Source organism: Malaclemys terrapin, chromosome 2 (assembly GCF_027887155.1).
Source record: "Malaclemys terrapin pileata isolate rMalTer1 chromosome 2, rMalTer1.hap1, whole genome shotgun sequence".
Classification (NCBI taxonomy): domain Eukaryota; kingdom Metazoa; phylum Chordata; order Testudines; family Emydidae; genus Malaclemys; species Malaclemys terrapin.
This window is the reverse complement of record NC_071506.1, coordinates 245997774-246023760: the sequence shown is the minus strand read 5'-3', so window position 1 is coordinate 246023760 and position 25987 is coordinate 245997774. Positions and strand designations below refer to the sequence as shown.

General features: G+C 37.7%; 1 protein-coding gene across 1 annotated transcript in view; it reads left to right on the top strand.

Annotated features, from left to right (window-relative positions):
- Positions 1–25987, top strand: part of ITGA8 (integrin subunit alpha 8) — a 175996-nt gene that overhangs the window by 111649 nt on the left and 38360 nt on the right. The window contains exons 23-26 of the mRNA XM_054020579.1: positions 4188–4268; positions 11628–11733; positions 13621–13779; positions 22151–22276. Of these exons, the coding sequence (XP_053876554.1) occupies positions 4188–4268; positions 11628–11733; positions 13621–13779; positions 22151–22276 (472 nt within the window). The remainder of the gene's footprint in view (positions 1–4187; positions 4269–11627; positions 11734–13620; positions 13780–22150; positions 22277–25987) is intronic.

The following is a 25987-nucleotide window of genomic DNA, read 5'->3' as shown; positions in this document are numbered from 1 at the left end:
TCTAAGAAAATAGAAGGTCCACAATTGGAGGTGGTCTGATTTTTTTTCCAATAAAATGTTTTAATTAAAAAAAGGCCTTTTTCCAATAAAATTATTATTGAAAAACTTTACTTTTCTAAGTTTTTCATTTTTCATTAAATTTGTTATTGATATTTTTGTTTTTTGTAATTGAAATTTCAGCTTTCTCACTTCATTTAGATAATGTCAAAACATTCTGATAAAGTAAAACATCTAGCTTAGACTACCATTTTGATTTATTTAGGTTAGACTTACATTCATTTTTTAAATATTATATGTGTTATTTTTAATATAAAATTCTAAACAAAATGATTCAGTGCTCCCAAATAAAACAAGTCATAATTTTTGATTTGCAGAAGATTTTGAGATTTCAGATTTTTGTTCCAATTTGGAATGAGAATTTTTCAGAACTTTAGAATTTCCCATGTAACAGAAATTCCAGTCTCCGACCAGCTCTCTCAATAACCATTTTGATAAGAGTTATGAGAAAAGTTACAATTTTAAAAAATTGGCAAAAAAAGAAAACAAGGTCTAACCTGAACCATATGAAATTGGGGGGGGGGAGGGAGGGGGGAGGGAAGTCAGAGTTTTTCTACTAGCTGTAGCCACAATGTGGCTGAACTGCTAATAATAGATGTCCCTCTGCTGGGCAGTGCTTCAGGCCACAACATGCCATCCCATCCTTCCCTGCCCCCCAATATGGAAATAGAGTTGATTAGGAGCAGTGGCAGAAGCACAGTTTTTCAAAGGCTGGCAGATCTCCTACTGCATCTGTGCTTATCAAATCACCAGTCAGAGTTCTCCCTGAGATGTCTCCTTGTCCTACCCTTATTGACTTAATTGCCACACTCTGGCTTTTAATGAGTGTCTTGATCACGTGCACTACAATAAATAACACAGATATTTAAAATGTTTAAATCATCATTTCAAAATGTTCCTCACAGCAGGAAGGACACACAGACAAACACCTAAACAGGGAGAAGGCAGAAAGGCACATGCAGAGCTTGCTTTTCTCCAGAGAACACAGAAGGGTGTTTCATGCTCCAGCCCTCCCTCAATGGTACTTCTTGGGGACAGGGGCAGTTTTAACATCAGGGTGATGCTTCCTGGTTGCCCCACTGATAGAGAATGCCCAAGAAATGTGCTAGATCAGTGCATCACCTGACCACCTTGGTCATAGTCCTATTCATTCAGCACCTCATACAATTAGTTGCACTAGTTGGCTGTAAGCTGCATAGGAAAGGAGGCATCATGGGCATATTATAACGTTCATCCCTTCCACCCATCAGACTTGGCTTCGCTAGGGCACTGAACTCTGCATTATACTGGCCGAGAGCAGGGTAGAACCCAGAGGTGAATCACACTCAGGGAAGGAGAATGAAGGAAAAAGAAAGGTGCATGCCATGTACATACAGTGAAAGATACTCAGGAATTTGTAGAATCATTTGGTATATGAGCCAAATGGAAACTTAGTTTCAGTATATGTATCAGGTGAGAGGTGGTGGCTATATTTAAATTTAAAAATAAGATGCCTACCCATGGCTCACGGAACCCTAACATCAGTGAAAAACATGAGTTCTCATATGGGATGGGGGGTTCTGACCACCCTCCCTCTTCATATGGCTAGATTAGATAGAGGTTCTGATGCTTAAAACCTGAAAACCTCTACTCCAAACCAATCTGAATGCTTAGGGAATCCAGACAACTTATATTCCATTAACGAGTGTGATGCATTCAGCTACAGGAGAAGAAACTGTTTAGAAATATTAGGTCGGAAAGTTCTGTTTCCAAACATTTAGATTAAAATGCTGCACAGCTCCCCGCACTTTGTCTAAAAAAAATCATTATTTTATCCTCTTGCTGTAGTGTAAATGCACCTTGCCATACTTAGAGACTGCTTTGTGTGTTTCTTCCAGAGGAGCAGTCAAGCTTATGTTCATTCTAAATTTTAAGTAGTATTTCTACTTCCTTAATGAAAGGATAACACAATCATAAAAAAACAAGGAAACAGGAAACCATAGTGAAGCAAAAGTAAATGACCTAACAGGAAAAGAAGAGTAAGCATAGAACTTGTTTGGCTTGGATATGTGTCTCAGCATGAGTAGTTTTTCCATAGGAAACCAATAATTAATTTGCTCCAAAATAATATGCAAAAAATAAATATTTCTGCATACCAAACGTGTAATGGTAGTTCACTGAGAGCAGCAAGGGAAGCTTTGTTTATGGATGGGGTCAGGGAATTATTATTGTCTGTCAAATTTAGTTCCTCTTTTAATATGAATTTTGTTAGCGACAAATAGTTTCCTTAGATATCTGTACAGAGAGGTGTGCAGTGCATATCAGTACATAAAAATCTTTATTTAAAATACTAGCATAATGAGAAAATATCATGAACCTCAAAGAAAACCTATCAGTGCCCCAAATATTTGACCATAATATGATTCTGCGTAGTCTGAGCATGTGAATTCTATGGAAATTACTGCTGTTGTAGGAATTGGAGTGCATTCTATCCTAACAATTCAATGTTATAATCGCCTTTGTATTGACAAAGAAATTAAAATTTAACTTTAACTGCAGTCCCCAAGCTGCTTTCCATAGCTGCAAGGAAGTGACAGTGCAGGACTAAATCAAAAACTAAACTGATATTTTGAAAAGGGAATGCACCAGTTTACAAACAAATTAAAGTTGCCTCTAATTTAGCAATTTGGACCCAGAAGCCCTGGATCAAAACAGAATTACCCTATTACTTCTCAGTAGTTAGTCAATGAGAATTCTGGCCTGTTCAAAATATTTCCATTTAACTGATGCTACCCAGATGCGATAACAGTAAACTATGACAGCAATAGAGGCTCAAACTCTGTTGGAAAGGGGCCCTCTAGGCTTACTTGGAAATGCTCAAAACCTCACTAACATTAGTCTCATGATGAAAATGAGTTTGAAATCTCTAAATATTTATATTGCATATGTATATGGTCTTGATCCCACAAATCCTTCCTCGCATGGATAGTCCCCTAATCTTATGATCAGTCATATTGAAGTGAAAAGGACTACATGCACTAGGGAGGGTTTGTCGGATGATAAGGCCTACATGTTTGTTTATAGAAAAGTGAGAGAATCAGGCCTTAAATCTGGGGATTCATTTTTATTGCTGGGTGAGATCTGGAATAGAAAGACTGAGGAAAAATGTAGTTCATTTCAATGATAGTTTTTCCCTGAGGGATTTTTCATTTAATGTTATTGTTCTTCACACTCACAAGTTTGGAGAGCCTTAAAAGCCAAACAGTAACAGAGGACAGCTTGTTAGTTAGCCTTGCCATGTTTTCATGCACAAAATTGTTCTTGGTTTTACTGGGATTCCGCTACACAGACAGATGCAAAATCAGACCAGACAGTTTACGTGGTCTTATAACCAAGCTAAACAAATGCTCTAACTAATTGTTCTTTTGTGTCATAACCAGATCACAAGATTTTCTAAAAGAAGCCTGATTTCATTGCATTATTAAAACATGTGATATCAATTATTACAGTAGAACTCCTATTTTATTAACTAATTGGGGACTGAGGAGTTCATATGATCAAATTTTTCATAAAATTGAACATCTCATAATTACAATAGGTGTGGTGCATAAGATAATTTATTAATCGTTCAGTGACAGTGTACATAACAAATGGTAATACAAGAATAAAGCATTCCTGATTTTTCTCTCTCTCAGTATGTTCAAACCTGTACATCTGCTTGAATGTTGACCAAACGTTTGAAGTCACATTCGGCTGCAGAAAGATGACTTGGGTGGCAGAAAAATGGTTCATATAAGTGGTCGTTTATAAGACAGTTCATAAAATTGAGGTTCTGCTGTATATAGTAGGAAATGAAATAAGAATGGCGTATAAGACTCAACAGAAACAAATTAATTTTTGTTCTTTGAAATACACCCCATATATATATATTCACATTAATATTTATATCCATGTGTATGCATGCTTGTATATAATTAATGTTTGTAGGTTCTAAAATCAGTGATATAACATTTCCAATACTACTTTTTCTAATTGGTTGATGGTGGACACTGGGATTAAACTGAATTCTAAAGTACCAAAGTTAGTATTAAATGATTGTTTTTCTAATTTTATACTTGAAACTAACTAACCTGTATGCAAATCTATTCTAGTTCTAATAAGGTTAAACCCACCAGCAATTTGGTTAACCTTGAAATCAACATCAGTGCTGTGGCTCAAGTGCAGATCATAGGGTAAGCACTTCAGTATTTCAGTTCATACTTGCAACCAATGCACATTTTTTCAATGAATCTTTATATGACTGTATATTATTTATGGCCCAATCCGGCAAGGTCTTTCAAGTGCAGAACTCTCACTGATTTCAGGGGATTACCACACACAGAAGCTTTGCAGGATGGGGGCTTTAAGTCTTGTCATATGGAGTAAATGGGCTCTGTGCCCACACAGAGCCCTATTGTCTTCATATATTCAATTGTGTACGCACATAAAAACTGCAGGTTCAATTCTGGAGTCTGGAATTATCATAATAAATGACAACAAGAAATTTGGAAGGGGTATTAAACCTTTTGTTACAGGACATAGGTTTCATCCTGATAGTTTGTGAGGGGGCAGGGGGAGATTATCACACATCTGCCTACTGCAGGGTTCTTACATTTTCCTCTGAACCAGCTGTGGGATAATGGGCTAGATGGGGCCTTTGGTGTGATCCAGACTGGCAATTACTACATTTTTATATCCTCACATATATTTGGAAACTGAAAAAGGCAAGAAGCAAAAGGCACGTGTGATAAATATTCAAAACACATAGTTAATCTAGAGAGCTTTCCACTTTGGTTCTGAACAGTGTTAATGATTTTGCATGGACTACGTTAATTATTGCTTGGACAGTTGTATGCTGTTGCTGATATCTAAACTAGACCCAATACATAAAATGCAAGTACTCTATTACTGTTTATGTGTCTAGCACACAAAAGCATCCCAGACAACTCACAAATCATAGAGAAGACATGGTCCCTGCTCCAAAGAACAAACAATTTAAGATGATCTATCTCAGAGTTTTCTGTAGCCCTTTACCATAGTATCTCTCAGACCAATATATGCTGAGATTAAAATTATATAAATCACATTTTCAATATGTATTATTGATACCACATATATTAATATGCATTAGGCACACAATATCAGTATGATATATATAATTTCTAGTACTTATATTGCCTGAATTAGCCTTTGTCTTGTATAATTCTGAGAGAGAAAAGACAAGTGAGGTAATATCTTTTTTCGGACCAACTTGTGTTGGTGGAAGGCACTGCAAACAACCATGGTTTTATAATCCTGTTCACTTACGCTAAGTATCCCATAAGACTTTGCTAAACTGAAGTAATCTTTGGCATTAGAAAATAAGAAACTTGTCTAAAGCAAAACACGTTAACGTTTTACCCTGGAACAAGCTGGGGAGGTACCTTCACCCACATGCTAGTATCCAAAACAAAGATAAAGAAAGGTACAGAACAACAATTTATGGAACAAAGATGAACTGATGGGTTGGATTTTAGTAACATGTAAAAAGTCTTATAACTTGTAAAACATCCCATAAATACTCCTAGCTGAAATGTGTATTTTTGGGAGCAAATGTTCTGTGTAAGGTGAATTTAACAACACTGCATGAGACTGCTTCCCAGAAACTGGTATCATATTGAACTTTTCTTCCTGTACTACTATTGAATTTTAGCAATAAACCTGACTGACATTGGTTATTTGGTCTCCTGAATGTATTTCATACCTAACCAAAGTGTGGTTAAGCAATTGACTATTCAGTTTATCAACAATCTAAGTGCTTCCCAGCTAACAGCATAAAGAAGCCTAAAAGAAAGGGATAATTGAAAGGAACATGAGGGGCAAACCAAAGGACATGTGGTCTTCTGTTAAAGGTTACTTTTTTTGTAAAGCAGTGTTTGTTTTTAAAATGTTCAGGATTAAAGTGAGTTTGCATCATTTTCTGTGATAGTCAGAGGTAGTAGAGAGGAAAGGAGTTGGAGAGAAAGAGGTGATATTTTTGGCAAGGTGGTGTTATGGGAGAGGGTTTATAGAGACTGAAACAAAAGATGATTGGGAAGCCTACATAGCGGGAGGAGAAAGTGGAGATTGAGGATGCAGTAAGGAGAAGAAAGCAAGGTGCACTGTGTGTGTGTGTGTGTGTGTGTGTGTGTGTGTGTGAGAGAGAGAGAGAGAGAGAGAGAGAGGTGGGGGTTGTCAAGAGTAGGTGATGACGTTAAGGAACAGTAAGAGGTTAGAGAGAATGATGAACCAATTAGAGTGAAATGTTCAGTAATCATAGCCCTAAAATCCTGGGGCTGCAGATTCTGGAGACATTCTTCCCACCCCTGCTGCAGCTGGTGATGGTGAGTGCCTGTGCTCATAGAGGAATCTGTGCCTCCAGGAATATGCTGGACTTGGTGAAGAAGGGCCATGTGGGTGCAACCTGGCCTTTGGGGCCTGATGCCCTGGATGTGCTGGTGCTGGTTCAGTGGTAGCCAAGGAAGCAAGTGGGACTGAGCATGTGCTGAAGTGCTTATCTGAACCAGGGACAAAATAAAGATATAAACTGGCAACAGAGCTGGTTGAAAACATTGCTATTTTGAGGGCAGGGATCTTCCCTATTAAAGTGCCCCTGTTTTTCAGTGACCACTCTAACATGCTGGGTGGTTGCATAGTGCATCCACAGATTACTCTTCTGTGGGCTCTTACTTGTCTCTCTACTGTAATGCTTTTTCTACACTACAGTACGCATGTCTTTTGATGAAAATCTATGTAAACAGATAAACAGCTGGGCCTGGGCATTTGGAAAACCAACATCAAATATTAGAGAACTTACCCAGAAATAGGCCTTAGGGACAGGTGACCTGGGTTGCTGCCCAGGGTGCTGAAAACATGAGAATTGTTTCATTAAATGACTTGTTGTCAGCACACTCTCCACTTTGTGCTTGTTAATACCTTTGCTTTTGGTATTTGCCATAAAATGGTGGATGTGTGAAGAAACATCACAAGGTCTTTGCCTGAAAGATTTTGCTAATTAAGGAACTGAACCTCAGAGAAGCTAACCGCCCCAACTCTCAGGGAATTGGGTTGTGGGGAGAGAAATAATTGAATATTGTATTAAGGAAGTTTGACAAAATTCATCATATTACTTGCTGAATATATTTGTGATTTATTCTGCCACATCTGAGATAGGGGAAAATATCTTCATCAAATAATTTATTAAAGCAAATGAAAAATTATTGAACTATCCCTTGTCATGCTTCCTGTTGGAGTTTCGTAATGCTGTTTGTCATTTTTTCTTTGAGGTCTCTATATTTCAGTGACTATTTGTGTGATTTCCACTTGTTTGTAGCCAAGCCTCTGGCAGAGAACACCGTAGGAAGGAAGTCAGTTAGTATGGGAAGACTTGCTGCAGGCAGAAGTTTCTTAATAAGGATTAGATTACTGCATACCCTGGGTTCTGCAGTCATTGCAAAGATTACCCGCTGAGCTATGAATGTTATTTCACCGGTGATAGATATGATATCCTTTAACTGTTTTGGAATAGCATGTGGAAAGGAACAGAACAAAAAGGAATTTAATTATACAAAATGTAAGAGGTGTTTGTAGCATTTCATGGCATGTGGAATACTTGGTGGTGAAGTGGTAGGCATTTCATACAATGGTACCTCTGTTGTAGCATGTCATTAGTAACTTGTGGCAAATCACAACCTAGGTGGCATATCACCAAAAATAAAAGCCAGCGCTTTACATGCCTTTCCTTTCACTTGAAAGCATATCACATTCTCATCAATCAGTTATTTATGGTCCTATGAGACCTTGCCTATTCATAGTGCTTTGAATAAATGCAATGGTTAAATAATCCTGTGAAATTCCATTAGTTTACAAAACAAGAAACAACCAAACTTACTTTGAACCACAGCTCTGAGTAGCAACCAGTGTATATCTTAACAGTTGGATTTTTTTTCTTTTTGGAGGGGGAGTATCACCCCAACAAACAAAAAATGCTTTATAAACTCCTGGCAGAAACTCATTAAGCAAAACTGCACTTTTTTCCCCCAAGATGAGTACTCAGATTATCATTTTTATTCAGACCTCTGTTTGTATTTATAAAATGGTACCTTTACTAACAGGCTATGACTGTGAAAAGGTGAATTGGTTCTTTTTAAGAAAGAAAAATGCATTTTGAAAGCATAAGGAAAATTGAAATATTACTATATCTGGTTTGATTTTTAAATATACCCTTCCTTTACTGGTTTTTTATGCAGGCAATAAGTGTACGTATAGCACAGCTTGCCTGGTATAGCTTCAGGCCCTGTTGCTGTCCCAGTTTGCCTTTGCTAATAGCCCGCCTTCGAGGTTTAAAGCCCTTTATCAGCCCCTAGCGGGAGTTCCTCATCCAGGTCTCCATGCAGGTCTCCCTCCCAGGCCGCCTTCTTGGAAGCTCTGGAGAGTTCTCACCTGCCCTCTTCCCAGCAGGCTCCCTCCCCAAACCTTCTTAGCTGGCTTCTGCTCCCTGAAGCTTGGCTCTCTGCCTGGGAACTAAGGAGAACTCTGAATTCTCCCTTGTTGAACTCAGGTTGCCTTTACATTCCCCAGAAGGCGTGGTCCAGTTCCATACTGTTCCCTGTCATGTGGGCCCTGGTGTCATTCATTTCACCTGGAGGAGGTGGGTTAAGCCTACCACAAGTGAGGCTGAACCTAACCCCCTTCGGAGCCAGCTTACCCGGTGATGGCATGGTACACTATTGTGTGTGACTTCTATAGCTTTAATAAGTAAAAGATGTGATTTCTTTGTCATAAGAAAGTGTTACAGAAATAAAGTGTTAGCAGTAGAGAGTAAATTTGGTGACTTTCATTTAAATATGCTGTCTCATATCATTTTTTTTTTAAATTCAGTATTTTATAGTAGACAGGACTGTGTAAATTAACATTTTAAATTAAATATGGTGATATTAAAAGCAGTTTTCCATCAAATATGAAATATTACCTAAGAGAAACGTCCAAAGAATGGAGAAATAAGAGTAAACAAATTATCATGATGATTGAGGTCATAGATCAAATACAAATTCTTATAGTACATTTTAGGCAAATTTCCTTTCAAAGACTTTACCTATTTTATCTTATTAGTGTTTCTGTGGTGCTGATTCCCCACCTTCTACTCCTAACAGTTTAATAAGAGTCCTTAGACAATAAGTTATTCAAACATTCCGATTTTTAAATTAATACAAAATAAAATTAATCAAAATGTAGAGAGAAATACCCTTCAAATGAACCTGATTTACTTCATTTATTATAACAATGGCAGCCATTCCAAGCATCCATTGTAAAATCTATTAAAATAAACTTTACACACCCCTGTATTCTTTTATTTTAAAATAATTTTAACGGAATGTCAAAATTTATATTTTTTATATTGTTTCTGTTAATGAGAAGAACACTGCATGAGGAATCAAATAGGAAACACAGGCTTTTAAAGCCTTCCTTTTTTTATTTATAGCACAGCCAGTGTTTTGCAGTATTTTAGTGGTTCCTTAAAGTGACGTGTCCAGGCTTTGTTTCCTAATCTCCAAAGAAGCATTAAAATGGAGACTACTACTGGAATGAAAGCAATTTGTGACATTTAACAGATTAGAGCCAAGCACCTAATCTAAAATGCTCTTACTTTTAAATATATATATATATATATTAATTTTATGTGTCTTATTTGGCTTTAGTTTATGAATGGTTTCTGGTATCCTTGCTGTTGCAAGTTGATGGCCTTTTTATAGCCCAAGGGAATATTCAGAATTACCAATATAGTTCAGGCTTGCCTTAACATTCTGAAGTCACAATTTTAGCTGTTCTTTCACTGTGTTTCCAAACTACTCCAGATGCTCTCCACTTGTTCTTATCCAATATTCCTTTATTTTCTGCTATACTCGCCAGCAACGTTTCTGTCAGACATTTCAGTAGCTGTTCATGACATTAGAACTGGAAACTGAAACCTTTTTTTCTTCCAAAGACATTTTAAAATGTCAGCATTTGCGACAAAAATATTGGGTCTTCTGTTCTTCAAGGAGCAACCTGCTCCTATGGTTCGGCATTCGCTGTTAAGATTCAGGAGAAAGCTCTTTTTAACATCAGTGGTTAGAAGGCCATGATTATGTTATATATTTAATCAAACATTAACCTAGATGAAAAATTCATTTGTGATTTACATTTTTTACAACATGCTATTGGCCCAAACATGAATTTCCAGCTGTGAGAGAGAACACATTTAACCCTCACACCCCTCCTTAAAGCTGCATAATCTTAAAATTAGTACCAAGTGGGTTTTGCAGCAAAACTGCAATCAATGTTAACTGCTGCAATGAAAGGGTAATATTGAATTTGATTATTTATTATTTTAACACAAACCTACTTCTATTGTCGGATGTACATTGCAGGATGTACTGACCAGAACTCACGTAATGGGCTAGAAAAGTATCGTGCGCTGTGATAGTTTAAGATCTCATAGGCTAAACTGGGTTAAAGTTAGTGATTGGGTGGGAGGCCTCCATGGAACTTGCAGGTGCTGCAGGAAATAGTATTTGTGATTTAGATAGGAATTTTAAAAGAATTAACGCTACTCAGCCCATTCTGAGACGGTAAAGAGGAAAATAAAATAGGAGGCTAGAAAAAAGTTGTGAAGTTCTAATTTACTTTGGGATGGAGATGCAAAGAAGGTAAAAAAGCATCTGATCCAGGTGCTTAGTTTCATTCTGTACTATGTCTTTTTCTCTTAACCCTTGTTTACTGATTGTATGATGCTCTCACATTTTGGATAATTGCTATGAATGTTATTGTCTTTGAACCAAAAAAAGGAAGGTGATCCAGTGTTTAGGACACTAGCCAGGGCTGAGGAGCACTGGGTACAATTCCTTGCTGCACAACAGACTTTCTGTGACCCTAGGCAAGTTGCACATCTTAAAATGGGAATAATAGAACTTCCTTACCTCAAAAGGGTGTTGCAAGGATAAATACATGAAAGATTGTGAGGCACTCAGATACTACAAAAAGGGAGGCCAAATAAGTACCTAAGATAGATAACATTGGCTTTAAAAAGGAAGTAGAATGTAAAGTTCTAGACTCTGGATACTCTAGATGAGGATGAGAAGAAAAACCTGAAGTTTTTGTGTAGAGCACTAACCTGGGTTTATCGCATTGTGTGATGCGTTCAGATACCAGAATGAGGAGTATGCTATAAATACCTAGACAGATAACATTCTTCCCTCCAAGTCAACAGAGAATCAGTCCTCTAATGGTAGGGGGCAACATGTTGCTGGAGGATGCCATCCTTCAGATGAGATGTAAGTCTGAGATACTGACCATTAGGGGTTAAAGAGTCCACTGCACTTTTTGGAAGAGTTGTCCCATTCACCTAGCATAATTCTAGTGACCATTCGGCCTATCTAAAATTTATTTGTAGTTTCAACTGGATAGAGTAGTCTTACCTTTGTTAAAGATGGTATATCTGATGATAACATAGCAGATGATTAGTGACATATTAAGCCTTTTTATATATATTGCAGTGTGTCTCGTCCTCCACAAATTGTTTTGCCACTTCACAACTGGGAGCCTAAAGATGAGCCCACCAAAGAAGAGGATGTCGGCCCTTTAGTAGAACACATATATGAGGTATAATTTGAAAGCATTTTGCTTCTTATAGGTCTGTTTCTGCTCTGAGATCATTTGGAGTTTGGTCATTGTCATCATTTGGAGCTGATACAAGTCTTAATGCAAATATTGTTACCAAATATTGTTGGTCCAAATTCAGTCCTGGAGTAACCAGGCACAACTCCTGTGGTTTAGTGAGAGAGGCACCAGTTTATGCCAGGACAGGATTTACTCCCTGGTCATTAAGGAATCCTAAACACTTTTGGTGTTTACTAAATACTAACCAAGAAGCTGTGGACCAGATCCAAAGGAAGTTAAAGTGAACGCTGAGTTTTTCCATTGACTTCAATGGGTTTTTGAGGTGGTCCTATGAGAACTATGAAAATGATAAAATATGTTGCCTTTAAAATGTAAGTAACTCCAAAAATCACAGCAACTTAAATGCAACAACATGTTCTCTGCTCTCCGAGTGAAAGATGTGTAGCTTGCAAAACAACAACAAAAAAATTCACAAGTATACATAAGGAGGCTTTGTGTATTAATATTTTGACGCATACGTCTTTCCATCATGTGTTTTTTCTTCTGGAGATACACTGATTAAAAAGAAAGGGGGGGTTCATGTTCAAAACAAGTACTTGGAATGAACTAGACTGAATACAGACTATGTTTTGAATTTGATAAATGACCTTCTGCAATGGGGTGAAACAAAGTGCTTCACATATGGTTACAATTCACAAGCCAGTAGTCAGGAAAGGATAGGCAACTTGAAACAGAGAAGGAACCACTAAACTTAAACAAAATTATATGGTTAAAATTTGCAAGCCGAATACTGAAGTTAAATTAATCAGAGATATCAACCTATGAACAAAATCAAGTATTATGTTCTAATTTTACAGCTTAACATGTTTCTACAACTTGTAATAAGGATCTTCATGTTACCCCACTTGGGCTCTGATGCAGCAGTGCACTTAAACATGTATGTAACTTTCAGCATATGTGTAGTCCTATTAAGTAAGGAATCCCCTATGGTTTAGTCACATACAAAAACTTCACTGAAAAAGAAGTAAGGTTGAAAATGTGTGTCACTGGGTTCCAGTTAAAGCCCAGAAATCAACAGTGCATTTTCTTCACAAAAAAAGTCTAAAATGTCTCAGAATGAACAGCAAAGCATCCAGCCTATTCCACTCTTACACCCATACCCAATTTACGCCACCTACCCAAAATTGCCCTCACACATCTGCGAAAGTATATGCTCATGTGAAAATAATAATTTAGAAGGTTCTAGAAGCATCATTTATTTTCTGTGTGGTGTTTTTTTTTACCAAACTTCCCAGAAAATCTCTTCTCTGAGATGTGCTGTGACCTCTGAGATTTCAGGAAAACTTTGTGGAAAGCTGGCTTGAAGAGGTTTGAAAACTGGGTTTTCAATAATGAGGAAGTAGCTTGAGCCTTCACTAATAAACAGCTACTGCTGCTCCCTCAAAGGGGGTTAAGTTCTAACACTGATGTAACAGCTATAAATTTCCAGTAACTTCGTTGTTGTAAATGAGGACAGAATCTAGCACTTCATTTTTTCATCCCCACTTTGTAGGCAATTGCCGACCTTAGCATCAGAGGTAAAAATATAAGTGAGAAAGCTACTAAGCATTTGAATATTGACTGGGATCTAGGAAACCTGTGTGTTGTTCCCACATCTGCCAATGCCCTACTGGCTGACCCTGAGCAAGTCACTTCACCTCTCTGTGCTTCAGATTCACCACCTATAAAATGAGAATAATGATGTTTACCTCTTTTGTAAGGCTCGTTGAGATTTGTGGCTGAAAAGTGTTGTAAGGTCTAAATGGATGTTGTTGTTGTTCCTGGCCTTGGAAAGTTGTACATTGATGGGTTTTGTTATTTATTTGATAGCTGTACAATATTGGACCGAGTGCCATCAATGAAACATTACTCCATGTTGGATGGCCTGCATCCAGTCAAGAGGAGTCTCTTCTTTACATTCTTCATATTCAGACACATGGACCGTTGCAATGTCAAACAAGCTCTGCTATCAATATATTCCAAATAAAGGTAGGATACTTGCTACTGTTTTTTAGCCTTGTCTACATTTTGTTTGCTTTTTTTTTTGGATGGTCACGCCGCACTGAGCAGAAGGTTTCATTCACCTGTTCACAATGGCACCCAGATAATGCTCCTATCTTGGAAAATGTTGCTATTTAGAATGTATAGAACCTGACAAGCTTTGTACTGTGATGTGTGTTAAATCTCTATCCTAATTTTTTTATCAAGGAACAAGGTTGGAGCCCCAAGAATTAGACACAAGATGATTTTACAAAGGGGAACTTTGCTCTCTCTATTTTTAAGGGGCAATTTTATTACAGCTGTAAATAGACAATGCAGGATTTTGGAGCTCTCATGAGACCCTGTAAATTCTTATGCCATTAGTTTGCAAATGCCAGCTCCCAAGAGCTCAATATTTGGGAGATACTTGCAGATGCTCACATATATCAAGGCGCCTCAGTTTGACCTATCTCTACACACAACTGGTTAATACAACATGAAACTGGTTTGTTTATCTAATGTACATTGAACTTTCTGACAAACTCTGGGTGAATCTCATAACATGCAAGTAGTCTGACTTTTGTGGTTCAAGTTCATAGTTTCACAAGTTTATGAAAATGTTAACTATGGGGAAAGATTAGCACCCTACCACATTTTAGTTTTTGGACTGAAGATACTATCACCATGCAATTTTTCATTGGTTTGAGAAGACTTTGGCACTTTTGCTGCATCCTAATCTAATGCTAAAAAGTGTATGCATGATTAACTCAGCATAATTGCATCAAATTAAATGATCAGCTGGAAAATATCTGAGTAACTAGTCAAGATTACTAGTTGCACACTTTCCTTCTCTAAATTAATTCAGATTATTATTGATTGCAGACATAGAAATAAGACTACTTTGTAGAGACAAGAGTCTGACTCTGATTATACTTAGATTGGCTTTAGACAAGTGTGACTTCATTGGTTAAGTATTACCATGATTTATATTACAATAATTCTGTTAGTCTTAAAGGTGCCACAGGACCCTCTGTTACTATATTACAATAGCAACTCAAATTGGCTAGTCATACAGAAATATACAGTAGCAAGATCTAGTGCCTGCCCCCAAAAAGCTTACAATCGAAAAAGAGAAAAAGTGGATAAACGGTAAATCAGAAAGTCAGAAAACATTCAGGCAAAATGTTCAGAGAAAGGTGCCTGGTACACACATTGCTACTGCGAGCTTTTAAAAAAAAATACATAAACTATCCTACCTGCAATTTACACCTAGCCTTTTTGTTCTGCTATATAACAAATGAGTAGGATTTCATTCCATCTGTATATGAAACATGCTACCAGAGAGTTTTCTTGTAATGCTGGTAAACTTACCTGGGTATCCGGGTACTTTCTCAGCTATGGTGTGCACTCATAGTTCAAGACATTTTTGTCAGATTGATAAGAGTATATCATGGACACTTTTAGTTTTCTGCAATTGTTGAACATCAAAGTTCATATTTGTTTGTGATCAAAAACTACACTATGATTTTGGGAATATGGTGCCCTGGATGCTGGTCAGCAGTTGGCTGAGAATTCTTGTCTATATTCTTCCTGTTGACAGTGAAAAGACAAGTGTGTGCTTCAGTCACATTATCTGAAAAATAGGGATAATACCCACTTAGGAGTGCTGAGGATTAACAAATATCTCTTTATGCTTAATAAAGTGTTTTGGTATCCTCCAATGGAAGGTGCTATAGCAGGGCTAAGGTATTGTACAAGATGATCAAATGTTTCTTCTCTAGAAATGAAAATTCTCCCATCTTTTATTCTTCCCCTTCTACTTCCAAATGCTGGAATCATTTGGCAGAACACTCAAAGTTGCACATAACTAATGCATAAAGCTTGAAAAAACCAATTGAGTTCCTGAAATAAAAATCTACAGAATAAGTATTTGGTATTGTACTATACTTGTTATAACGTTTATTTCCTTAGTAAGGTTGCTCAACATCTTCAAGTAATTTGAAGAAGCTTTCTGTCCATTTCTTAGACTTAATATTTAATTTGTGTATGAACTTGTTTACGTACATGCTTTCCTTAGAAATCTTGTTTAATACACATCGTATCGGGGATGACTTTACCGCAGTTTGCAATTATTGGGACAGTATAAGTAAATAACATGCTATACAGCTCATAATACTTGCCAATTTCATTCAGAATTATTGGTGTATTATACAGGGAGCAACTCTGAGATAAAACCTGAGATCCTCACTGAAAGATGCCTTTAAGGTACAAGGCACCAACATCCCAGAGCTGCCTGATGGACAGGCAAAGAGTGACAATTGTGGCAGCTATGGCCACACCCTTTTAAAGGGCTCTAGAACACTTTCCCTGTATGGCTGGTGGAGACAGAGGGAATCTGTTACTCCACCTCCTTCCCAGCCTCTTTTGGCGTGGCTAACACTGCTAGTCCCATGAAGTTCTTGTGCTCAGGTGAGCAAAAGAACTGGAAGTTTAGATTGTAAGCATTTTGGGGCAGGCATCATCCTTTCTATTCAGTCTTTGTACAGCACCTAGCACAATGGGGGTCTTAGGGCTGGTATTCCTAAACACTCGTGAAATACTAATACTAACTAGCCCCAGTACTGGGGCACAAATGGCCCCTGGGGAAGGCTTCTTGCACACACAGACACATCTTGCACTCATACCCAGCACTCAACCATAATAATCTGGCATTAAGTTTTTACCAAGTCTTCACCCACACTCCCATGGAAGCCAACTCAAATTTCCCTAAGTTAAAAACCTTAGAATTTGGTCCATTCACTTTTAAATACACTATTTTCTTATCAGACCCTAGTGATTTTTTTTCACTACTATTAACTACACCACCGTTGCTTGGAATTTTTTAATAAATTGCCTACTCTGTTGTTTATATTTCAACTCTAATGGTTTGTTTTTAGCTGGCATGTATGGAGATTTTTTTTTTTACATTGTATATTCACGTACTTCAAATTGTATAGTATGTGAATTCCCACATTACCTAAAATGATCAACTCTATCTCCATGTAGTCACATTAGGAGTCTGTTTTTATAGCTGCTTTTAAGTGCTCATGATTTTTAATATTTCAACAAATATCCATTGTTGCTATAAAATTTAATTGCTGAGTGCAATGCTGAATGGAATGTAACACACTAATGGGAGGTACTAGGTATGAATGCCTGATGAAAGGGTTCAAACAGTATATTATTATTTTATAACTTTGTGGAAGCTTTTGCTTTGTCAGCAGTATGATGCACTTATCACTATAACCTTTCACTTGTCTCTTGTTAGTCATTTTTACAATGAAATGCTTCTCAAATTATTTCAGTGACCCAGGCACAAAAAAGGACCAACTGGTTTTCTATTCTGCATTATTGTTAATTAATGTCATGCATCCAAATTATTTTCCTTTCTATGGATCTGATTCTTTGTTCATAGAAGCTATGCAGATCTTGGAGTTTGGGATAAACCTATGTATGTAAAGGCCTAGTAGCAACCTTTCCACAAAAGCATTGATCTGTCATTCTCTAGAAGTGTGTATTTTAAGATCCACATTTGTTATGGCACACCCCCCAAAAGGAGCTGGGTTTGGTTCAAAGTCGGAAGATTTAGCAGAACACTCCAGTTCTATATATTATGCCATGAGAAACAAGATAGCTAATTTATTAAACATTACTGATTCCAGACACTTCTTGGGGTAAACACTTCTCGTGTGTAGCCAGTAGCGAGTAAGTTGTTAAAGATCTTGTGGGAGAAACAGAGGTCCACATGCAAAACCTATTATAGATCTGTATAAGTAGGGATTTCAGAGTCTAATCTATGCCCTACACAAGGACAGCTATGTTAACAGCAGGCCACTGGGGGCTGAAATCCTCAGTGTAGACAAGGACTACTTTTTCACTGGTACATTTCAGCTTCAGTCTGGCTAATGCTGCTGTGTATTCCAGAAGCAGCTTAAACAGGCTACTCTTGAAAGTGATGAGTAAAGTTGTACTAACAACAAATGTTTAGGTTTGCTAAGAATTCCAAAAAATCAAAAGATTTGTTCAACCCAAACATTTCAGTTTTGGTTTGAACTAAATATTTTGGTTCAATTTAGAGCATTTTAAACTGTTTTTATTTGAAGGAAGTTATTTCGAACAGAAAAATCGAAACAGCTTGTTTTGAAAATGTTGAAACGAAGGGTTTCTTTTTCTGAATATTTTCTTGTTGGCTGGTTGGCTTTTTGTCAACATGAACTATTCAGTGAAACCAACATGAATTTGCAGAATGTTTTGGTGTTCCTGAATCTGCACTTTTCACCCTCCCCCTTTCACCACCACCCCTCCCAAAAAAAGTTTCAGACAAAATTTTTCCCAGTTCTAGAGATCAGGATAAGGGAGAAATGCTACATTTTCCTTTGAAGTTCAGCAGCTCAAAAACCACTGGTGAGAGTAGGCAGCTGACATACAAAGAGAAATGCCATATCTTTCTTCCCACACAGCCGCTGTGTTCAACAAGACTTCTCAATTATAAATTTGATTTAAGAAGCTGAACTGGGAGCATTGTAGTCAGGAGAGAGAGGAGCTCATAGGCAAAAGCATGCTTCAGGCAGTAGTGACATTTTTTTATTTTTATTTTTTAACAAACAGAAAATTACTATTTTTTCACCTTCCTGTTTTCTTTTCCTCATTCCTGTCTTATTTTGATAATGGCTACATCTGTCACATAAATGAGACTGAGGGTTGTGATGTCATATCTCTGTTTTGTGTGGAATTTGATCATGGCAGTGGAAGCATCAAAATGAGGAACCAGACTAAATAAGGGTTTAGATGCTCAGCATATTATAGCATACATTTAAAATAGCCCTTCTATATTTTAACTTTACAAAAGCATCATAAACAGAATGATAATTGCTGGTACATGAATTTATTTCAAATAAATAGTGCTAAATAAATACTATCATCATATGTTACTGCTTACAACAAACAGGAACAGATGCTGGTGGGGGAAAAACTTCAATTTCCAGGACAGACTGTATGTTTGCTAAGGCTGGGACTTCACCGAAGGGCATTTTATGCCTAACTCAGATGTCTAACTTCCACTGGAGTTAATGGGATTTGGACACCTAATTCCTGTAGGCGCCTTTGAAATTTCCAGCCTAAAATGCTTTGGACTTTTCCGTTTCATGCATACCTACCAGCAAACCTCTCCACTGTGCTGAATTGATCTTGTCTTGTCTTGTGCAAATGTTTTTCTTATGCTTTTTTCTCCAAAAGGGCAGATTTAATCCATCAGTGTTTTTATATGCTCTTGGGGGGGCAAAGTGGGGATGGGGGATTTTCTATTTCTGAGGCTTTTTTGTGGAGGGAAAACCCTTAGAATGGTATTAAATGTATGATCTGCTTACTTTCCCTCCTCTCCTTTATCTGACAGTTATTTCAGCCCAAGTATGTATTCCCCTCCCATGCTGCAAATCACCTTCCAAATGTGACCTTGATGGCACTGGTCTCATGCGGAATGTGACATTAAATTCCAGCCATTCCATGGATCCCATTCTCAGAAACCTTTAATTTTTCCAGCAGTTTAGATGGATAGCTGTTAATGGGTTTTATCAAGTTCCCTCTTTATAGTGAGGCTTCTACATGAACAGTGACTCTGGCAGGCAAATGACATTTATTTTTGAGGGCTCTAGGCATGCAAACACATCAGTGGGGGATGCAGACGTCTGCAACTATAAATGATTTTCTTTTGTGCAGCATCTTTTATACAGGTCACATTTCAAAACACTCCATAGAGTTAAATAACAAATCACAACAGAGGGTGTTGCATGGAAAGAAAAGGAGGAAAGCTATGTTTTCAAGCTGAGGTTTCTCATGAGAGATGAAGAGCTGAGGAGGTAAAGAGATATAGAAAGTTTTCTGTAGATGCCAGGAACTGCAGAGGAGGAGGTGTGTGGAGGGGCCACGAAGGCCAAAACTAGACAAATGTAGGGAGCATCAAATGGCTTAGAGAAAGGTCTGGTCCATGAAATAGACAGGAGCAAGTGCATGGAAAGCTTTAGTAACAAAGGGCCAAACTCACCCCCCTCTTGACTCCGGGGAAAACAATTTTATCTCCTTGTACTAACCTGGCCCCTTGGGCCACTGGAGCGATTCAGCCCCCAAGGTAGAACAGGAGCTGCTTCCACATCTATCCTTCCCAGGTGGTTCTGTCTGTCTAGCACAGCTTTAATCTCCAGTGAAAGCCATACAAACTGAGGCTGCAGTAGGGATGCACTGAATCAGGGTTTAGCCTAGCCATGTCTGTCCCATGCCAGCACTGCCAGCTTTTGGAGCTGGAGTTGCTGCCCGGGTATCTCCCCACAGTGCATAGATTGTGGTCAACTGGTGCTGCAAAAAATCCAGAAGACTTTTCACTCTGGAGAGAATCTTGCTATCTGAGAATTGCTTCCTGATGTGAAGAGGGAACTGCTGGAGGTGTTTGAGAAATGTAGCGTTGTGGATACGTTTCTTAAACACGTGAGAGGGTGGGTTGTAGTACTCTGGAATAAGGAGAGCTGGAACCTCCACAAACTTTAAACCCTGTATAGAACATACACTACATTACTTATTTTTATATATTAGCCTTGTAATCTGTTCAGTATATTTTGTCTTTGAGCATGGGTGCTGGGGGTAAAAAAACATCCTGACTAAAATGTCATTGAAACTGGCACATTCCAGAAAATGGTTTGGTTTTGAAAAATTGGTATTTTTAGACAAAAAAACACTTCATCAAAAATTTCCCAACCAGCTCTATTCATGACCTATCCAACCTTGTAATCCTTTGATTGGGATTCCAGCTACCAAACTGGTCACTCAACTATTCTAGTGGATAGAATAAATGTATTTAATGTAAAATATTTGTACTCTAGATTAAAAACAAGTTTTCAGCTGAATCATGGAGACTAGCTTTAGATGTTTGCAATAACTGAAGGTCCCTGTTGCCAAAACCCTATACTTTGTGAAATATTCACAATTTTTTAATCTGGTATTTGACCAACTCTACATTTATACATAATCTGTGATCATATATTGATGTCTTCTTCCAAAGATAAGTTTTAAAGTTCATTACAGTGTATTCCTTTTAATTTGTCGTCATTAAGGGGTCCTACATGTACTGATGAGAGAATCTTGGAAATAAATAACACCCATGTGTTTCCTCACTGAGAGAGAGATTTATTATCTGCTTAAATATTTCCTTATTGCAGAGAAAAAAATTAATTTAAGTAAAAGAATTTCACTTCTGATTAACGACTTTTTCAACAGTTAATTATACTATTCTTCCACTGTGTGGGATGTTAAGAAGTAAACTGTCCTGACCCTCAGACATTAAATCAGACAAATGGTAGAAATATAGTACTATACAGGAATAGCTTATGGAAGGGGTTGTGTGTGTATTTATGTCTGTGTTTACCTTTTATACTAAAAAAAATTTCTGATAATTGCAAATACATCTTTTAGGAATTTGTTTAAAATAAATGCAGGTTTTGTGCTTCAGAGTTTAAATGCATACCAGCCTATAAATTCCTTTAATCTGAGACCTTTAAGGAATTGTTTTGGATGTATTTACATGAATTCCTTTGAGGTCAGATCACAAACTTCATCATATATTTCACTGCAGTTTGACTTGATAAAACTGTGCTAAATTAGAGAATTTATCTCTCCTTCCTGAAAAATTAGGATCCCTTATGTTTCTCTGGAGGCTTCAAGAAAGACAAAGGAAGACGCTAAATGCCTTCTATATCATCTAAAGACAAAACTACCAACAATAAAAATAGACTTTGTCTCTGAGATTTGTCTCTTAAATTTTCTGTTTGCGAATATTCACTCAAAGTTTAAAGACAAATCAGTTGGAGTTTTTACTAAATTGGAGACTTTTTGTTATAATAATTAATCCTCCAGAAACAACCACCAAAGATGAGAATAGTAGAATGCAGTTCTTTTTGGATGCTGGTAAAACCTTAAATTCCTAGAGCCAGATTCTGATCTCTGTTAATGACTAGACTTCAGTGGGAGTGACTTTGAATTTACACTGTAACAGAGATCAGAATCTGGGCCCAAGAGTCTAACAAAAACAAGGACAGCAATGAAATTGGCTCCAGTAAAGAATGAGGATTGGAAAAAGAAATTATCTAGTGCAATGCATATTGCTGGACACCATCCTGCTGTGCTATTACAAATCAAGCTGCTAGTTGAAGGAAGTGGTATCGAGTCTCATGGTAGTGCTATTAAATTTAAAAAAAAAAACAAGTCAGTATAAAGTTCAAGTTCCCTGAGAAGGCAACATACCTGTTAGAGTAATTGTATGGTATATCATTACAGTTCACTGTCTTTATTTTTCCAGTTTGCTATTCCACAGGACACCCCGGAACTCACTGCTTTTTTGCATAACTCCACTATTCCTCACTATGTGGGGCGGAGGGATGTCACTATAGTAGAACCACAAAGGAAGAGCTACGCAAAAATACTGGTGAGCTTATTGAAATATATAGTGCTGGGACTATATGCGCAAGCTATACAATGTGACTGTTGGTTTTGTCGTATTCTCTTTACAGACTTTCAATTTCCTACTGTTCTAAGTGACAAGTAAATGATGGAGCAACTGATTTTTAAATCTCTTGTCTTAACTATGTATTGTATACCGCACCATTTATTTTCATGATGCTTTACAGAAAAATTATGACAGATCCTTTACGCAAGGATCTTACAGTCTAAGGACCCAGTACTGCGGTTGGGTCCACGCATGCAGACCTCTCTACCGATGCATTGCCTCAAGTGGCCTCTGTGCAGGCTCAAGGATTGCACACACGCCTCCATCCACTCACTCAGGTCTTTCACCAGATCATGGCCTAAAATAATGAAACATAGTAACACTTTTAAAATCTATGCATATATTTTGTTAACAGGGCTTTAACATTTTCATAACATTCTTAAACTCAACTACTGAAATACACCAAAAATAACAGCTCTGTCCCCTAACTATTGTCAAGTGCAAATATTCATTCAAGACATTCTCTGGCTTCAAGAAATGTCAAGTATTTTGTTCTTTAAAGTATCACAAGCCATCAAAATAGTTCCGGTATAACTTACCAGTTTTTTAGTTTTCATGGGTAAATATCTAACCAATCAAAAATGCAGGGTCTGTAAAATGTTGGCAACAGCAAAGACCTCTCAGCCAGTGTGGCAAAATAGCTCTGAGTACCAGTCTCAAAGCCTTCTGGGACATGAACATCTGGATGATAACATGCTGTCAGTCTGGTTTTTGTTGTTCATACATTGAGTACTCCATGTTTTAGAGCATTTAAGCATCACAATTACCAGTTCCTTTTGCCTGGAGGCTATATTTCTAAATCGGTGACCCTGAGGCCAAAAGCTAGAATTCTTGTGGCCATCATTTCCATTTATTTTTATTAACTCCAGCCCGAGTTTCTTTCCTGCTGTCCAGTCTCCTGTTAAATGGTTCACTGTCAGCATATGTTTGAGCTCCTCGCTATCACCAGAATTTGTCACAGTCAGGAAAAAAAGAACTCCATAGGCCTAAGCTCTGCTTGTAAAGTAACAAAAAAAAAAAGTCTTTACATTATGTATGGAAATGGAATTTGACTATTTTTTAAATGGGGGGAGCCCAAATCTGAAATTAATTAATGATTTATTTTAATTAAAAATAGAATCACGGAAGTACTGATTTCATATACCTATGGTTGTTGTTTCCTGCATAATTCTTCCATCACCAGAAAGACCAACGTCACACTTTGGAAATAATTCTGAGTCTAGCAAGACTGCAAAAAAACCTAGCCTTTGGAAGACATACCATTCAGTACCACAAAACTTTTAATCCACTTCTCAGTAATGACTTATCTATCAGTTATATTCCTCTATAACTAGTCTCATAGACTTTAAGTTCAGAAGGGACCATCATGATCTTCTAGTCTGACCTCCTGCACAACGCAGGCCACAGAATCTCACCCGTCCACAAATCCCTGACTTATGTCTGAGCTATTGAAGTCCTCAACTTGTGGTTTAAAGACTTCAAGGTGCAGAGAATCCTCCAGCAAATGACCCGTGCGCCATGCTGCAGGGGAAGGCGAAAAACCCCCAGGGCCTCTGCCAATCTGCCCTGGAGGAAAATTCCTTCCCGACCCCAAATATGGCGATCAGCTAAACCCTGAGCATGTGAGCAAGACTCACCAGCCAGACACCCAGGAAAGATTTCTCTGTAGTAACTCAGATCCCACCCTCTCTAGTGTCCCATCACAGACCATTGGGCATATTTACTGCTAATAGTCAAAGATCAATTAATTGTCATCATACCATCCCTTCCATAAACTTATCAAGCTTAGTCTTGAAGCCAGATATGTCTTTTGCCTCCACTGCTCCCCTTGGAAGGCTATTCCAGAACTTCACTCCTCGGATAGTTAGAAACCTTCGTCTAATTTCAAGTTTAAACTTCCTGATGGCCAGTTTATATCCATTTGTTCTTGTGTCCACATTGGTACTGAGCTTAAATAATTCCTCTCCCTCCCTGATATTTATCCCTCTGATATATTTATAGAGTTTAGTTCTTTTAGTTAGACTAAACAAGCCAAGCTCTTTGAGTCTCCTTTCATAAGACAGGTTTTCCATTCCTCGGGTCATCCTCGTAGCCCTTCTTTGTATCTGTTCCAGTTTGAATTCATCCTTCTTAAACATGGGAGACCAGAACTGCACACAGTATTCCAGATGACGTATCACCAGTGCCTTGTATAACGGTACTAACACCTCCATATCTCTACTGGAAATACCTCGCCTGATGCATCCCAAAACCTCATTAGCTTTTTTCACAGCCATATCACATTGGCGGCTCATAGTCATCCTGTGATCAACCAATATTCCGAGGTCCTTCTCCTCCTCTGTTACTTCCAAGTGATGCATCCCAGTTTATAACAAAAATTCTTGTTATTAATCCCTAAATACATGACCTTGCACTTTTCACTATTCAATTTCATCCTATTACTATTGCTCTAGTTTACAAGGTCATCCAGATCTTCCTGTAGGATATCCCGGTCCCTCTCTGTATTGGCAATGCCTCCCAGCTTTGTGTCATCTGCAAACTTTATTAGCACATTCCCACTTTTTGTGCCACGGTAAATAATAAAAAGATTGGTCCCAAAACCGATCCCTGAGGAACTCCACTAGTAACCTCATTCCAGCCTGACAGTTCACCTTTCAGTATGACCCGCTGTAGTCTCCTCTTTAACCAGTTCCTTATCCACCTTTCAATTTTCATATTGATCCCCATCTTTTCCAATTTAGCTAATAATTCCCCATGTGGAACCATATCAAATGCCTTACTGAAATCAAGGTAAATTAGATCCACTGCATTTCCTTTGTCTAAAAAATCTGTTACCTTCTCAAAGAAGGAGATCAAGTTGGTTTGGCACAATGTACCTTTTGTAAAACCATGTTGTATTTTGTCCCAATTACCATTGACCTCAATGTCCTTAACTACTTTCTCCTTCAAATTTTTTCCAAGACCTTGCATACTACAGATGTCAAACTAACAGGCCTGTAGTTACCCGGGTCACTTTTTTCCCCTTTCTTTAAAAATAGGAACTATGTTAGCAATTCTCCAGTCATACGGTACAACCCCTGAGTTTACAGATTCATTAAAAATTCTTGCTAATGGACTTGCAATTTCATGTGCCAGTTCCTTTAATATTCTTGGATGAAGATTATCTCGGCCCCCTGATTTTAGTGCCATTAAGCTGTTCGAGTTTGTTTTCTACCTCAGATGTGGTAATATCTACCTCCATATCCTCATTCCCATTTGTCATCCTACCATTATCCCTAAGCTCCTCATTAGCCTCATTAAAGACTGAGGCAAAGTATTTGTTTAGATATTGGGCCATGCCTAAATTATCCTTAACCTCCACTCCACTCTCAGTATTTAGCAGTCCCACTTCTTCTTTCTTTGTTTTCTTCTTATTTATATGGCTATAGAACCTTTTACTATTGGTTTTAATTCCCTTTGCAAGATCCAACTGTACATGGCTTTTGGCCTTTCTCACTTTATCCCTACATGTTCTGACCTCAATAAGGTAGCTTTCCTTGCTGATCCCTCCCATCTTCCACTCCTTGTAGGCTTTCTGCTTTTTCTTAATCGCCTCTCTGAAATGCTTGCTCATCCAGCTTGATCTACAAC